Source organism: Desmodus rotundus, chromosome 8 (genome assembly GCF_022682495.2).
Source record: "Desmodus rotundus isolate HL8 chromosome 8, HLdesRot8A.1, whole genome shotgun sequence".
Lineage (NCBI taxonomy): Eukaryota > Metazoa > Chordata > Mammalia > Chiroptera > Phyllostomidae > Desmodus > Desmodus rotundus.
The window spans coordinates 79683033-79701262 of record NC_071394.1 but is presented as its reverse complement, the minus strand read 5'-3'; the positions used below and the strand labels follow the sequence as shown (position 1 = coordinate 79701262).

Below are 18230 nucleotides of genomic sequence, written 5' to 3'. Positions count from 1 at the left end.
TTTTTCGAAAGCCAAAGACACGTCCCTGACAACTGAAAATAGCACGGGGAGGAATAATCTGGACACTTTTGACGACAAGTTACACCTCCACTCAGCACTCTGGACTCCAAGATGCCTTTGAGTATGTTTTCCCAACCTCCTGTGGGCCTCAAGGATAGAGATCTGCCGGGCTGTTGTTTTAACCAGGATTTCCCTGAAGCTATATGTCTGTAGCAGTGAGTATTCGTAAAGGACACTGGATCAAGTTCAGCCACCGAATTGCTTCTATCAGTGTTAAAGTGGTCTGGACTGCTTGTTACCAATCTGTGAGACATTTTTGTTTTGTTTTTGAACTTGCAGTATATCATGGAGCCACTCTTCAAGTAGATTGGCTGGGTTGAAAGAGTGTTTTGGCAAGAACATTACTGTAGAATTTTCTCCCTTCCTCCTCTCTCCGCCCCAGTTCTTTTTACACTGTCTTCTGCAGGTCACTCTCTAGAGTTAAGGTGTCACCCTGCTAGATAGCTGACCTGGTTGAAGCTCCCTAAACTAGGGAATGAATGCAGTGGAACATGCTGTGAAGCCTAGGAGATGGGACTGGGTAGTCTGTTTATGGCTAGAGTTCCTTCTCCCCAAGCATGGGAACTGCTTTGGGTGTGAGTTTTCACACCTGTATGGGCTAGCCCATTGACCTTGTTCAGTTCTAACAGGTAGGCACCTTAACTGGAGACATCTTCCAGAGGGGAGACAGGGCTCTACCCTGAGCAGCCCTCTGGAGAAGGGAATCTGTCCTTAGGATTTTATAGCAATGTTTCAGGAATGGAATATGTGTGTTAGTGCAAGACACCATGACAGAATAGCCTATATTTTGTCCAGCATTTTGCAGGTCATTTGGGATAAGAAGCTGTCAAAAGTTTCTAACTTATAGACTGGTTTAAAGCTACTGATGCCCAGAGAGCAAGTATACACTATTTTAGAGGCTTACTTTTCATGGTACAAAAGCGATTCTGTGTGATTTACAGATAAGAAGAAGAAAACTAGTTTTCATAATGAAAAGCCAAAATTTTGAGTAGTGGTGGATAAAAATCACTATATGGGGAAATTTTTTTCCAAGATTTCCAAAGAGGTGGAATTTTTCTATCCTTTTAAGTCGTGTTAAACAATATGGCAGATTGGGTTGGTTGTCCTGCCCAGTCCCCTGTTTTCAAAAAGTTACCTTTGTAAAGTGAAATTATCAGGATGCAGCAGAACTGTCATCCACAGAGTTATTAATATACTTAAATATTTCCAAGGCGCACTCTGTACTATATCCTCTATCTCCCCTCTGAATACTGTCCCTGGACTAAAGGTAAATTTCTGCTTTGATCACTCTCCCATGTTATGTGCGTGCATTCCCCCTCCTGCCATTACAGATGTTTATTTGGTTGCCACTGGGGTGGGGAGGGAGGGTAGTGAATTTGTACAGGTACCCACAAAGAGATGATGGATATACATCTAATATTTCCCCAACACACCCTCTTTTCTTGGGATTCATCCCAGCCATCTTTCCAAGAGAGTTTGAGAGACCCTCCAGGATATGTTTTTCTAGTACTCCATCCCAAAAGTAAGAGCTTAATGTGTTAAAACATCATTGCTTCAGAGGGAATTGGGGGGATAAGTTGGAGCTTTTTAACAGGTGATTCAACCAATTACAGCTCCTGAAACAAGAACCAGGCACATATGCATAGAAGAACACACAGAGTTGCTGAACACAGGGTAAATTTCCCAAGGCTCTGGTGACCACCCTGGGCAGGGCCTAGGCGGGGCCAGTTAGTGCATCCTTTCTTCTCTGCAATTCTTGGGTGACTTCAGTTTCAGGGAATTTCAAGTCAACAACAGGTAGAATGAATAAATACTTGGTTATCAGCCTAATAATGTGAATTGCTACAGAATTAATCTTATGTAGGAAAACAAAAACTTTATGCAGATAGTTTAGCTATAAATTGATGTAAAATACTGATTTTTTTTTTAAAGGGGAGAACAGTATCTTGTGCACTTATTATGCAATCAATCAGTAAATGTTTTTAAAATGATACTGTAGGAGTGCTTAGTAAGGAGAGAGCCTGGGTGGGCTGGTTTGGTGTAGTTAGGAGAAATCAGTCTGGTTGTTCCATCCCAGTGGACGAAGAGAAGGAGGTAAGAGGGAATCAGAACATTTTCAGTTGATTCCTTGGTGACAAGTGCAATGGGATATGGGTAGAATTTATTTTCAGAGCCAAGGGGAATTGATGGTTATAAATGAAGTTGCTTTTAGCGATGGAATTTATAGACAGATCATGTTGTTCCGAAAGATGTGAATAGGATCCACAATAGCAAGTTGGTTTAGAATAATGTAGCTATATCTAGATTAGCAGTGTTGATCATTTAATTTCATAGACCAAGGTTTTAATTGGATTTTATTATGTCTCCTGGTAGTACAAAGAGCATCGGGATTAGGAAATTAGCCATTTTGGATTCTGCCTGCCACAAACAGACATATTCTAAACAGTGCTATTAAATTTTAGACTGTTGTTCAAATATTTTATTTTCTCCTACAACTACTTTTTATTATGATGGATAATTAAGACCATTTAAAACATGGGAATACAAGTATTTTTTTTTAATTTAATTAACTTGCAAAAACCAAATTTGCGGTGGTTGGGTTGTTTCTAGACAGACTTTGGTATCAATTTGAAACCAAGATAATTTTTATATTCTTTCCAATAGAATTTCATGACAACTCCTGCAGTTTTCTTAACCTTAAAAAAAAAAGTGCTGCAATGATGAACAAAGAATTATAGAAAACCTACTTTTGTACCTTTATTTTGGAATTTCTTGTTCTATTATAAATATGGAAGTATCCCTATCTCAGAAGACATATTTTGTTAAAAATGAATTGTACATATTTAAATATGTATTTTTGCACAGGTCTTTTTTTCTGATATCCTGTTTTGGTACAATTGAGATCATCTAGTATTTATTTATTAATTAATAAAAGTAAATACCTTTTTATAATTTGAAGTGGTTCACTGCCAAGCCAATAGTTCTAGAACCTGCCTCCTTTACAGTTTAAGGGATGCCTCTGTTCTGTGAAAGTCTTTTTTGTCCTTTAGCGTCTCGGGAGTGGATTCATACAGATGAAGTGGGCATTGCTTCTCCCTAGTTGCCTGGTTTCTCAATAGACAGCATGTAACTAAGTGACACACTGCTTTTCTTTTGTTTCATGTGAGAGAGTATATATGCGCGTGCCTCTATGTTTGTATGTGTACCCTCTGAGCACATGTGTGTTGGTATGTGATGTGGTTTAAAACTAATGGAAACAAACTGAAAGTGCCTGAACCTAATTTTAAGCATAGACAGATTCTCTTTAAAAAGACTTGAATGTTCAGTTGAACTTTTGGAGTTTGCTTTTTCCACCTAAATACTGTTTCTAAACATTTAGGGGAGGAGTTGAAAACCACCAATGCTGTTAATTTTATACTGCATTTTAAAATTAAGGCTTTTTGGTTCATAGTAATTTAACTGGTGGTGGATTGCCCAGTGGCACCAAGGGTTACAAATCTTTTTGTCAGCCAGCAGCTTACATGATGTTGTCCATTTTGTTATTCTCTCATAAAATACTGAGTTTAAAATCGAATATTTAAAATTTTCATATTCCAAAAATATAATACAAAGTACCTCTGAGAACATTGAAAGAAATGTATAATTTGAAAAATGTAATTTATAAAGGCAGCTGTCTTCCTGCAAGAGTTCTGTTGCCAAGGAATTTCTTAATATCTCTCATTCTGTCCTGGGGGAAATGTTGGGCTTTGGAAATGATTGTTAAAAGTTTCATTGTTTAGAAGAAAATAATGATTTTTACATGTTGTGCGAAACATTTTACATTTTTAGATCATTTAAATGAGCACTACATACTGTCAGTGTGAATGTAGGGGCTTGAAAGCATTTTGCTGGGGTTTTTTGTTTTGTTTTTTTTTTGTTGTTTTGTTTTGGGGTTTTGTTTTTTTTTTTGAGCTTGGTTATAAAAGCAATCTCCTGTGTTAAAGTGTGTGAATAGTTTGATAATTTGTACACATAATCAAGAGCATCTCAGCTGGACTTTGTGTTGGCTGCTGTATAGAACATGAACAAATGTTAAGGGATAGAAAATTACTTTGGATATTTAAAAGAGAAGAAATATATAGTCTATTTGTTTTGTAACAAGTTTCTGTAAATAAAATAATTTATACTATTTATAAGAAAAAGTTGTGCTTTGCTTTATGAGAAATTAGTCTGTGGAACAAACATGTTACTAAATGGGCAATAAAATTAGGACTTCTCAATAAATAAGGTTGGTTGCATGAACTATTTTACATGTTTCTGCCTCATTGTGATACCAACTCCCTTTTGATCTAGTCTGACTTTAATTCATTTTTGTCATCAGATCCCCTTGTGAAGCACCTTCCTTTAGTTCCCCTTCTCTAAAAGCTACGTGTTTCTAAGGGCCTAGGATGTATCCATTCTTGGGCACAGATCTTTGCCTTGGGTAAATTAATAACTATAAATAGTGAACACTACTGCTTCTTGGCCTGCAGGTTTGTCAACACAGGGGAGTTGATAGATTGAGGAACACATTCTACTTGCACTTGTTTATATATAAATTTGATGGCGCATGGTCAGTTTTGGTTTAGAGGTGAGTTTTTATCCAGTGTTAGTCTGGTCTCTTGTTTTTACATACCTCTTTTATTGACAATACAAATGCATTTTAGCATTATTCAGGGCAGAACATACTGTTACTTCTAGAAATTTGGCCAGTTTTATTTGCAAATAATTCATTCTAATAAATTACAAATTATTTTCGTTGCTTAAAATAAAGGGAGCAACTAATTTATGTATTGGAAAAAATGTCCATCCCTTACATGAAGGAGTTAGGCTGGCTTCCAGCTCAGTGCCCCATGGACTTCTCATTCCCTCCTAGACCAGTTACTCAAATCCATTCCAAAGAAGCTCCCTGTGGATAGCTGCTTTCCCCTTAGGTGTCCCCCTTAAACTTCCTGGGAAAAGATTCAACTACTAAATCTCTTAGCCTTTTTTCTTGCATTCCCTTCCTTGCAGGTAACCTGACCATGAAAAGCAAGCAACTATCCCAATTCAAGGAAGGGGGCTTGTAGTTTTGGATCTTGGTGTATTGGGAATTCACAGTGGAAAGGTAGGTGAGGTCATTCTAGGCAGAGGAAGCAAACCCCAAAATGCAGACAGAATAGAGAGTAATTCTGAGTGAAGTGTGCTGGGAGGAGCTGATAGGGTTGGAGAAGTGGGCACCAGATAGTGAAGGGCCTTAAATGTCATGGGGCCTTCACCTTGGGAACATACAGTTTAACCAAATGTAACTATTAGAACCTAGAGATTCTCGTGATACAGGCCCTGTGTGATGAAGCCGCCAAAATTGGAAAATCAAAGAAGCACTTCAGTATCTCCCTTCTTGTTGCATTTTGATGATCTTTTTGCCTTAAATTTGTCTTTACCCTTGTCTCTCTCAAGTCTAAATCAAAAAGCTCCCCCCTAAACCAAGCCTAAGGTCCTCCCCCTTCTTACCCCACTTTCTACTCTTGCAGTTGCCTATTTATGATAAATTCTCACTCTTGTTACTAATGGGAGTTAATTAAACTAGTGTTTCACATTGTGAGGCTGTAAGTTTTGGTGTCTGTTACTCTTATTTTTCACAACCCAGGGACCAAAGCTGGCACTAGTAGAGTATCACTTAGAGGGGAGGGTGAGACTGTCAGCCAAAGAAAAAGATTTCAGGTAGGAGAGAATCACATATGTATAAGTTAATGCTTTTTTTAAACTCCCCATCACATAAGATCCTTCGATAACTGTAGGACAGAATCTACATGTAAGAAACTTGGGACAAAAGTAAGTTACAAGGTTGTTGTAATAATCCAGGTATTATTACAAAAACCAATTAGTTTTTAAGTTTCCAAAACTAAGGTGGTAACCAAGAGGAGACCGGCTGCAGAGATCTTTTAAAGGTAGAACCAGTTGGCCTTAAGGTCTAATCATGTTTAATATTAAAGGGAAGAGTGAGTCTCAAAGGTAATACACAGATTTCTAGCTTGGCCAAACTGGTTGATGAGCTTTAAGTGAAATATATGATACGGTAACAGAAAAGGAAAAAACAATGAAATTGAGTTACTGGTGGGAAATTGAAGTTTAGTAGCCAGTGACTGTACATACATTCTCAATAGAGCTTTAGAGGCAGGTTTGAAGCTGTAAAACAATTGGAGGGCTGTCTTTCACATTTAGGTGGAAGTGAATGAGTTCACAAAGGTAGCTATTATATTTGGCTTACTATTATGTTAAAAATAATGCTTATCTAATTGAGTCCTTATTGTACCAAACATTTTATATAATGCTAGTAGGTAGTATTACCAGGCTTGAATTCTGGTCTATCATTGGCTCTTAACCTTTTTAGAATTCTCCTCAATGTTTAATCGAGTAGGGACAAATCCCCACTTTGAAAAAAAAAAAATCTGCAAATGCCCTGGCCAAGTGGCTCTGTTGTAGCATTGTCCCAGACAGCAAAGGTTGCAGGTTCGCCTCCCAGTCAGGGCACACACCTAGGTTGTGGGTGTCATGTCTTCGGAGCATATATGGGAGGAAACCAATTAATGTATGTTTCTCTTTCTCTCTCTCTCCCCACCCCTTCCTCCACCCCTTGCCTTTTCTCTCTAAAGTCAGTAAACACATCCTAGGGGGAGGATTTTTTTTTAAACCTGCAGTTTGAAGGGCAGAGGGAACAAATAAAAAGAAGAAACTTTGTACTTGCCCCTCGCCCATAGGTTTTCCAAACCTGTAGGTTGACTAAAATGTTCTGAATGTACGATTTTAAAGTCAGGTCTCTATACAAGGAAACTAATGGCATTCTTAACTAGTGAAGAACTACAGCTGAAAAGCCTATTCTTTTAAGTCCCAAACTTGGTCCAAGAAAACGTAATCTGATTGTAGGAACTGAGAAGTCAATCCCAAGTTCCACTTACAATACCCCTGCCCTGTTGGCTCTATGTGTCCATTTCCTTCCCCGAGAAAAGGATGATATGTGATCCAAGGTGGAAAGCTCAGGCTTACGTCTTTCCCCTAATATTTAATATTCCTCCTCCTGCACCATGGAATTGCCGCTTGATGAACAGAAGTCAAGTGTGCAAGGCTCATCTGTGTCAATCATTCACAAGAAAACCTTTTTTTTCCTGTCACAGATTCTGAGAATCACATGAAAGAAGTTATGGATTCTCTCTGACAAAGGCATGTAACAGAGAGAAAAGCTCCACCTCTGACTTAACCTTGTTCAAATCTGCTTTTTTCCCCCCGCCTTCAGGTTGATAGCTCCTGCTCGGTCTCACATATAGACAAGCTAATCATTCTGCTAGTGGCTTGAGTTTTACAGAAACAGTCCTTTACTAGTAAGTGCCTCTCTTAAGGAGATAAGGGAAGTATGTTAAAAAATAATGATTGTTTATCAAAGATTTGCAGGAACCTTGTGACAGGACTCACATCAATTAGAATCAACAGACTAAGAACAAAGTTTCACAATCTTGCCCAGAACCCCTGCGGGCGCCCAGATGTCTATGGCATCAATTACCTCTTGTCCTTCCCCTTTACCCTTTCCATCGACATACAATAAGCCTGAATTTCTATTTTGTCTTAACATGATTCTTTAGGACCCTAGTCCTCCATCTTCTTGGCTTGCTGGCTTTCTGATTAAAGTTGCTTTCCCTTCTCCAGCACATTGTCATCACAGGCACAGGCACACACTCCACATTTCATCTTTCATTTCCAGGATTTTACAAACCTGAAGCCTATCCTCCATGGCCCAGAGAGAGGAAAGCCCGAAATGAAAGCCTGAAGAAGGAGGTAGGTATTTGGGTGAAGACACAGAACCAGTACAAAGAGTGAAAAATCACATCAGGAATAGAGTTAAGATGGTTTAGTTAGAAGTTGAGACAGCTGACTCCATCATAATTATCAACCTGTTAACCCACTTAGGTAATAGGTTTGGTTTTGTTTTTTGTCCCGCTTCTTTCCCCAGGATAATTGGAACAGCAGATATTGATTGAATGGAAAAGTTACAAGAACTAATATAGGAAGACTGCCAAAAATTAAAGAGTATGTGTGAGGGTGTGGCTAAGTGATGGGGTGATGGCCTAACGTGGATATCCAAGGAGTGGGCTGGAAGCTGCTGTGTCGAATCTAGGCAGGCTCTCTCAGGACAAGTCTTGTGATCCTTCTTCCAGGTAACTTGTGTATGATTAGACAAGTCAAGTGATTTGTTCAAGGTCATGGAGCAAAGTCCATGTTCAATTCAGTAAGGCCAGTATTGAAGAGGGGCTAACATATGAGGCAGATCTAGGCACCGGTGTCTTGACAGGGACATAGCACTTTTAAGAACAGGTCAAGGGACAAAATAGGGGTATAGGGTCAGAGTGGACAATGGCCAGGAGAGGAAGCTGCTGCTTCTTGGCTCAAAGTTCCTAAGGTGTGTATGAACAAGCAGCCTCTAACCTAGAGGGTTTTGAGAAAAGCAGAATCTTCAAAAACCAAATATTTAGTTTTATCAGCATTGGTATTCCAGTAATTGCAGACACTTGGGGAAAAGGTCTCTGGTAACCTCTAAGAAGGTTAGCGAAGTTGTCAGAGCATCACCTACCGGCAGTCGTGGCTAAGTGGCCAGTTCCCCAAGGCAGTCTCACATTTATGATACATGATAACTGAACTGAAGGCTGATCATTCACTGGCAAATTGTCCCTTTTATTTTTTACATCCAATCTGTACAAGGAAACTTATGCCATTATGAGAGATATCTGATGATAAGGGGTAAAGCCCTCCCCTTTGACCATGTAGTTAAAGGTTATAGTAGCCTGGGCCAAACTGCTACAAATTCTTGGTATCTTTTGTTAGGTCTTCAGAAACACAAGAATAATACAAACCTGTGGCTCTATGGCTTTAAGACCCAAATCATGATTATTAGAGCTTTTCCTACTTTCCACATAGGGATCCAGCTTCACTCCTCCCTTGCTATCAGGGAAGTATGAGGTTGGTTACTAACAACTGTGAGTTTGGTAGCATTAAGTGAGGGATTATCATAGCCCCTGCCCCCTTCCATTTCCCATAATCATGGGAATACATAATATTTCAAGTATCAGCTATTAATCCTTTTTTAAAAATAGGTTAAAAACAATATCAAGGATTAATTGGGAATTATGCAATGATTTGCTAACAATCAGTAATCAATTACTGTTAATGATTGGTTAGATTACAAAGGACTAACCATGTTCAGTCATAAAATCATACATGTATTGCAGTGTATGTGCTCAGTGAGCAAATGAGATAGGTATCCTTTTAGTCATTTGGTTCAGGTAAAGTTCGGTGTAGATACTTAATAACAAGAAATGGTTTTTAGACAGTATTTCCATTCCTAAAATTCTGCTAGTTAGTAAATTAAAAATGGACCAAAAGCTATTCTTTCTAATATAGGAAATAGATTACCATAATTTGGCATGGCTTTCAAATATTTCTTTATCTCTTATTGAATAGATAAAATTGATACACAATCAAATTTTACTAAAAACAATTGGTATTAATGCTTTACAAGATAATTACAAAAGATAATTCTTTCCAGTGACTCCATTTCATACTAGGACAGTGTATTACAAATGATATGGCTTTATAAAAGTGACAAGATTAAGTTTCCAACTTTGATTTTTTTAAAAATTCACCGATATTGAAAAGGAACCAAACACAAGTGTTTAGCTCTATATCACTTAGCAAATAAATATCACTTGATATTTCTATTTCGTGCCCTTCATAACTAAAACCAGAATATTATGGAAGCTACCAGAAGTAGGATGAAGGTCAAGAATTCTTTGGCTAGATTCTCTTAGATAATTAATGCAGGAGGCTGACCATCAACTCCATGTGCACAGTATGGGGAGCAGTGTGGGAAAACTCATCTGCTGGTGGGGCCAGCCAGGCAGGAATGTAAAATAACATCAGGCAGAGCTTAAGCTACATGCTGCAGAATGCATGTAGCCTTTTCAGCTGACTGGGAATGCCAGGCCAAAGTAAGCTTCATCTGTCATTTTTCCAGAGTCAGTGGATAGGTGATTTTTGAATTATCTTTCAATTTTTATATGATGACCATAAATTTTTTTTCTTGTAAACATCTTGGGGGAGGGATAGTTGCAGTGGGTAAGTGAACAATTTGCAACCTTGTAGCATCAGGAAGCCTCCTTTGGCATCCAGACTTGCCTTAGTTCTCAGCCTTTTATATCCCCAACTGTGAGCAATAAGGGTCTGGACCAAAAATTTCCTTGGCAGGCCTTTTATCAGGTTTAAAATACTCTAGCAAAAAGCAGAGAACCAGGGTTTGAAATTAGCACAACAAATTCATTTTTAAAAATCAGTAAGATCAAGTATATAAAAATTCTAGAATTCTTGATTTAGGTTATATGTGTAAAACTTGGCTTAGGGTGGCCTTAGTCACCTTATGTGACAGGAGCTTTCTACTGACACTCAATGTACTAAGAAATACATCTGAGTATACTATTCTTTAGTTTGTAGTGTTTTTACCTAAATGAACTCGGCTTTGTATTCTACAGATGAGGAAGTAGGCTCAGAGGAGGTGAAGGAAGTACTTTCTTCCAACATCAGATGGCTGGTGTGAGGGACCAGAACCTGGTTTTCCTAGCTTCAGTATCCAGTGCTCTTTCTCTCATACCATGTGGCCTCACTTACAGAGATTTGTTGGATTCCAACTTTATTTTCATCTCCAAACTGTTACGTTGAGCCTTAACAGTATTCCACTTGGATTTGTATTTACACAGAATAACTCTTGAACAGTATGTATTAAAAATTACATATACACAGGTCTAAATATGGAGAATATTCACCAAAATGTTAACAGTAGCTGTCTCTGCAGTATAGAATTTCAAGGCAGTTCCCTTGCTTGAATTTATTTTGCAATGAACATGTATTACTTTTCAGAAAAAGAAGAAAAAATGTACTCCTACTCCTCAAAATTGTATTCTTCATTAGAAGGTAAGTTATTCTACTTAGCAGCGGTCTTGAGTTTTCAGTCTCCCCATCTTGCACTGGCAATGGATAGCATGTCTTACTTCGTTTAGCATCACTTACCATGTCATCCTCACCTCCTAATTGTAGGCAGTTGGGCTAAAATGGTAAAAGGAAAATAAAATTAAGTACATTTTGAACAAAAAAGACAAATGTTTGGAGATTTCCCTCTCCTGTAGACTGAGTAAGTCCAAGTACCATGATTGAAAAGCCATAGTTGCCCTATGATCACTTCAGCCCTAGTGGTTTTATAGGGGGGAGTTCAGGGAAAGAGTTATTTCAAGAAACCGACATTTCAGTCCTACTTGTTTTCCCTGTATCATGAACTGCAGTGTGCCAATTTGCTAAAAACAGACTTGTGCTAATTTTTAAATGGACACAAGGTACACAGTACGCTCACAATGACTACATGTCTAACAGATTGCACTGCATCCTCAGGATCATGGGTTTTGTTAAGGGTACTTACATGTATAATTTCTTCAAGAAATTATAGTGATGATTGTAATTAAGGTTTTATAACTAAGCACTTTCAGAAATCCTTACGTGCATATTCACAAATGCTTTAGGCATATTCAGCATTTTAACAGCCTCCCATCCACAATGCAGTGCCCACAGGACACTCCTTTCAAAGCCCAGCTCTGCTCACACTGCTTCCCTTGGCAAATAATCAATGGCTCCTTTTTCAGCACAACAGTGATGATAGCCACTGTCTTGATTTTTAAGGTTATGCTTCTAATACTTCACCATTAAATATCTCCTTTGCAATAGGGCAGGATTTCCCAGTCTACTGTAGTGCCTAATTTATTTCAGCTTTTATCATAAATGAATGTTAAATGGTATCAAATTTTCAGTTGATTGAGATCGTGTTCTCAACTAATATTCTATCGAATCGTTCCCATCAGCATATAAACATCCTCTCATAAATAAAAAAGCCTCTTTTCTCCCCTTCTTTTTTACAACACAGTGTCACTTACTCTCTTAACTCACCTCTCCCCAAACTTCTCTTGTCCAGGTGACCATCCAAAACCCTGGGATCATCCTTGACTCAATTTCTCAACCTCTCCCTAGTCTATTTTTTTCTTTTTTTTTAAAGTTCTGTTACAGTTGTCCCAATTTTCCCCTGTTGCTCTCCTATGCCCTGCCCACCTCCCATTCCCACAGTCAATCCCTACCCCGTTGTCCATGTCCATTGTTCATTTATACTTGTTCTTTAACTGGGCCCTTCCCCTTCTTTCCTCCCTTATCCCCCTTCCCCATCCCCTCTGGTTCCTGCCAATCTGTTCTTTGTTTCCATGCCTCCGGTTCTTTTTTGCTCGTTTGTTTGTTTTCTTCATTAGGTTCCTCTTATAGGTGAGATCCTATGGTATTTGTCTTTCACTGCCTGGCTTATTTCATTTAGCATAATATTCTCCAGTTCCATCCATGCTGTTGCAAAGGGTAGCAGTTCCTCCTTTCTTTCTCCATTGTGTAAACATACCACAGTTTTTTGATACACTCACTTACTGATGTTTAGGGTATAATTCCAACAGTGGAATTGCCAGAGCAAACGGCAGTTCCATTTTTAGTTTTCTGAGGAAATTCCATACTGTTTTCCACAGTGGCTGCACCAGTCTGCATTCTTACCAACAGTGCACTTGGGGTCCATTTTCTCCACAACCTCACCAGCATTCATTGTTTGTTGATTTGTTAATGATGGCCATTCTGTCTGGTGTGAAGTGGTATCTCATTGTGGTTTTAGTTTGCATCTCTCTGATGGATTAATGTTGAGCATCCTTTCATATGCCTTTGGGCCCTCTGTATGTTCTCCTTGAAGAAGTATCTCTTCAGGTCCTTTGCCCATTTTTTAATTGGATTGTTTGTCTTCCTGGAGTGGAGTAGTGTGAGTTGTTTATATATTTTGGAGATCAAACCCTTGTCTGAGGTATCGTTGGAAATATATTTCCCCTTACAGTTGATTCCCTTTTCATTTTGATCATATTTTCTGTAGCCATGAGTGCAGAAAATTTTTACTTTGATGTAGTCCCATTTGTTTAGACTTTCCTTTATTTCCCTTGCCCTTGAGGGTCTATCAGTGAAAATGTTGCCGTGTGGGATATCTGAAGTTTTACTGCCTGTTTTCCTCTAGGACTTTTATGGTGTCATGGCTTATGTTGAAGTCTCTATCCATTTTGAATTTATTCTGGTGTATGGTGTAAATTGGTGGTCTAGTTTCTTTCTTTCTTTTTTTTACATGTACCATTCCAGTTTTCCCAACATCATTTGTTGAAGAGGCTATTATTACTCCTATTTTTGTTCCTGCCCCCTTTGTCAAATATTAATTGACCATAGAGACTTGGGTTTATTTCTGGGCTCTCTGTTCTGCTCCATATGTGACTGTTCTTATGCCAGTACCAGAGTGTTTTGATTACAGTGGCCTTGTAGTGTAGTTTGATATCAGGTATTGTGATCCCTCCTACTTTGTTCTTCTTTCTCAAGATTGCTATGGCTATTTGGGGTTGGTTTTGGTTCCATATAAATATTTGAAATACTTGTTCTAAATCTGTGACATATTTTATTGGTATATTAATAGGGATTGCATTGTATCTATGGATTGCTTTGGGTAGTATAGATATGTTAGTGATATTAATTCATCCAATTCATGAACATAGTATATGCTCCCATTTATTTGTATCATCCTTAATTTCTCTCATTATTCCATAGTTTTCAGAGTACAGCTCTTTTACCTCCTTACTTAAATTTATTCCTAGGTACTTAATTTTTCTTATTGCTATAATAAATGGGATTTTTTCCTAGTTTCTCTTTCTGATATTTCATTTTTGATGTACAAAACTACCTTTAATTTCTGAATATTGACTTTGTATCCTGCTACTTGTCCAAATTTACTTATTGGGTCATGTGTAGTTAGTTTTTTGATGAAGACTATAGGCTGTTCTATGGACACTGTCATGTCGTCTGCAAATAATGACAGGTTTACCTTGTCCTTTCCAATTTGGATGCCTTTCATTTCTTTTTCTTGTGAAATAACTGTGGCTAGAACTTGCAGCACTATGTTGAATAAAAATGATGAAAGCAGACACCCTGTCTTGTTCCCGTTCCTGGGGGAAAGCTTTTAGTTTTTGCTTGTATAGTATGATGTTGGCTATAGGTTTCTTGTATGTGGCCTTTATTATGTTGATGTATGTTCCCTCTATTCTCACTTTGCCAAGGGTTTTTATCATAAATAGGTGCTGTACTTTACCAAATGCTTCTTCAGAATCTATTGATATGATCATGTGGTTTTTGTCTTTCATTTTGCGTATGGTGTATTACATTTATTGATTGGCAAATATTATACCATCCTTGCATCCCTGGGATGAATCCCACTTGATCGTGGTGTATGATCTTTTTAATGTATTGTGGAATCCAGTTTGCCAATATTTTGTTGAGGATTTTAGGCATTTACTTTCATCAGCAATATTGCCCTGTAGTTTTCTTTCTTTGTTGTATCTTTACCTGGTTTTGTAATACTGGCCTCACAAAATGAGTTTGGAAGTCTTTCCTCTTCTTGAATTTTTATGGAATAGTTTGGAAAGGATAGGAGTTAGCTCTTCCCTAAATGTTTGGTAAAATTCACCTGCGAAGCCATGCAATCCAGGGCTTTTCTGTGCTGGCAGTGTTTTTTATTACTGCTTCAATTTTATTGTTATCAGTTTATTCAGGTTTTCTGCTTCTACTTGATTCAGTTTTGGAAGATTATATGTTTCTAGAAATTTGTCCATTTTGCCTCGCTTATCAAATTTCTGCTCATATAGTTGTTCATAGTAATCTCTGACAATCCTTTGTATATTTCAGTGGTGTCAGTTACAATTTCTTCTCTTTGGTTTCTGATTTTATTTTTTGGGGTCCTCTCTCTTTTCTTTTCTTGATTGTTCTGGTTAAAGGCTTGTCAACTTTGTTTATCTTTTCAAAGAACCAGCTCCTGGATTTATGGATCCTTTGAATTATTCTTTTAATTTAATTCTGCTCTGATCTTATTTTCTTCCTTCTACTCACTCTGGGCTTTGTTGTTATTCCTCTAGTTCTTGTAGATGTTAGGTTAGGTTGTTTACTTGAAATTTTACTATCTATTTTTTAGGTAGGCCTGAATTGCTAAGAACTTCCCTCTCAGGACTGCCTTCAATGTGTTCCTTTGATTTTGGGCTGTTGTGTGTTCATTTTTACTTGGTTCCAGAAACTTTTCGATTTCTTCCTTGATCTCATTGTTAACCCATTCGTTATTTAATAGCATGCTATTCAGTCTCCATGAATTTGAATGTTTTGAGTTTTCTCCTTGAGGTCAGTTTCTAGTTTCAAGCGATTATGATCTGAAGAGATGCTTGATATGATTTCAATTTTCTTGAATTTGTGGAGGCTTGTTTTGTGTCCTACCATGGTGGTCTGTCTTTGAAAATGTTCCATGTGCATTTGAAAAGAATGTATATTTTGTTTCTGTAGGGTGAAAGATTCTATATATATCAATTAAGCCCATTTGATCTGGAGTGTTGTTCAATGCCACAATATCCTTGATTTTTTGCTTGGAAGATCTGTCCATTGTTTACAGTGGGGTGTTAAAATCCCCTGCTATGAGTTTGTTGCTGTCAGTATCTTTCTTGAAGTCCTCCATGATTTTCCTTATATACTTGGGTGCTCCTATGTTGGGTGCATATATGTTTACAAGGGTTATATCTTCTTGACGAAGTATTCCCTTAAGTATCATGTAGTGACCTTCCTTGTCTCTTGCTCTGTGGCCTTTGTTTTGAAATCTATTTTGTGTGATATAAGTATTGATACCCCAGCTTTTTTTTCATGTCCGTGTCCTTGGAATATTTTTTTTTCCATCCCTTCACTTTCAGTCTGTGTAGATCTTGTTGTGAGGTTGTTCTCTTGTAGACAGCATCATGCAGGTCCTGTTTTCTCATCCACTCAGCTACCCTATGTCTTTTGATTGGCACATTTAATCCATTTACATTTTAAAGTTGTTATTGATAGGTACTTACTCATTGCCATTTTTCCCCTTTGTACCTGTGTGCCCCTCTCTTTCCCTCTGTCTCTCTCTCTTTTTCTTCATCTTCTTCAAGCAGTCCCTTTAGCATCTCTTGCAGTGCTGGTTTGGTGGAGGTGTATTCTTTTAAGCCTTTTTTGTCTGTGAAACTCTTTAATTTGCTTTCCATTTTAAATGAGAGTCCTGCTTGGTAGTGTTGGTTGCAGCCCTTTGCTCTTCATTACTTGGAATATTTCTTGCCATTCTCTTCTGTCTTTTAATGTTTCTTTTGAGCAATCAGCTGATAGTCTTATTGGAGCACCCTTGTATGTTACTGTTTCTCCCCTTGTTGCCTTTAAGATTCTCTTTGTCTTTAAATTTAGTCACTTTATTTATGATGTGGCTTGGAGTGGGCCTCTTAGAGTTCATCTTGATTGGGAGACCCTCTGTGCTGCTTGGACTTGCGTGACTTTTTCTCTCAAGTTAGAGAAGTTTTCTGTCATAGCTTTTTCAAATAGGTTTTCTACCCTTGCTCCTCTTCTTCTCCTTCTGGTATCCTATTATATGGATATTATTATGTTTCTTGTTGTCCTACAGTTCCCTTAAACCCTCTACATCCTTTTTGAGCCTTTTTTGTTTTGTTGCTCTGGGATTTTTCTACCTTGTCTTCCAGCTCACTGATTGAATCCTCTGCTTGATCTAGCCTGTTTGTAATTCCTTCTACTGTGTTCTTCATTTCAGATAATTGTATTCTTCATTTCCTCCTGGCTCTTATTATTTTGTATGTCCTTTTTCATGCTAGTGTAGTTTGCAGTAAGTTCCTTGTAGCTTCCCTGGAGTTCTTTGTAGCTGTCACTGAGCTCATTGAGCTTCCTTATAACCAGTATTTTGAACTCAGTGTCTGATAGTTTGCTTGCCTCAATTTCATTTAGCATTCTTTCCGGGGATTCCTCCTTTCCTTTTAATTGGGGATTGTTTCTTTGTCTCTCCATTGTATGTGACTCTTCTGGTTTGTTTCTGCTTAGACTGATCTACTTTGACTCCCTGTCTTTGTGGTGTGATCTTCTGTGGTAGGAGACCTGTGGGATTCAGTCTCCTTGCAGTCTCCTTGGTGTCCTGAACTTGGTGCTCTTGGGATGCCATTTATGCTGTTTATATGGGCTCTCTGGTTGTAATTGGGTTTTGGTTGATGGGTTGTTCTTTGGTGGGACCTTCCCTCTGGTGGCCGAGGGTCATTCTACCAACCATGTCTTGCATGCTGTTGTGCAGGTGCTGCCAGAACAAAACCAAACAGCCCAGGAAACAAACTTCCACCCACAAAATTAACTCCTACCCACAATCACACTATCAACAGCAAATAAGCCAGTATCAATATAGGTATAAAGAGATTAAGACTATTTTAAGAAAGGAAAACAAATATGAGAGATGAGATGACTAGCTACCTGAAAGAAAAATGATTTTGAGAGGGTAGAGGGAGTAGCAACAATAATAAGAGTAGGGGATAAGGACATGGCAAAGGAGAAAGGAAAATTTACGTTGTAAATAAAACAGGGAGGGAAGAAGGTGGAATGGAGTACGAAAAGGGAAATGAATAGTGTTAGGTTTAAACAGAAATGAAAAAAGAAAAAATTAATTTTTTTTAAGTATAGAGAAGAAAAAGAAAAAAGGAACCAAACTGAAGGAAAAGATCCACCACTATGCCCTATGCACACTATCCAGCACTATTAACAACAGTGAGCAAACATTAATATAGAAGGAGAATAAGAGGGAAAAAAGAAAGAAAAGCTTGAGAGATGTCTATGGGAAAGAGACGTGATTATGAGATGATAGAGAAAGAAGGAATACTAAGAGGAATGAAACCCAGGCTGAGGCAGGGAAAAATTAAAATTTAAAATGAAAAAAGGAAAGGGCAGGAGAAAGGCAAAAGGAAAGGAGAAAGGCAAAATTGAGTAGGTGAGGGGAGTGGTAAAATTTGACATTTGAAATACAAAAATAGTGGACATCTAGAAATAAAATTGGAGAAATGCAACCACCACCACCATATCTACAACCAAGGAGCAAAGAATCATAAAGGTGGAGAGAGAATAAGAGTATTTTAAGAACAGGAAAAAGATTGTGACATGACTGA

At 38.0% G+C, this 18230-nt stretch overlaps 1 protein-coding gene across 6 annotated transcripts in view; it reads left to right on the top strand.

Annotated features, from left to right (window-relative positions):
* The window catches only part of ATXN7 (ataxin 7), a 144188-nt gene extending 139960 nt beyond the window's left edge, over positions 1-4228 (top strand). For all 6 annotated transcript variants that reach the window (XM_053930301.1, XM_053930303.2, XM_071222266.1 and 3 more), the window contains one exon: positions 12-4228. In XM_053930301.1, the coding sequence (XP_053786276.1) occupies positions 12-121 (110 nt within the window). In that variant the 3' untranslated portion in view covers positions 122-4228. The remainder of the gene's footprint in view (positions 1-11) is intronic.
* Positions 4229-18230: the final 14002 nt, after the last annotated feature.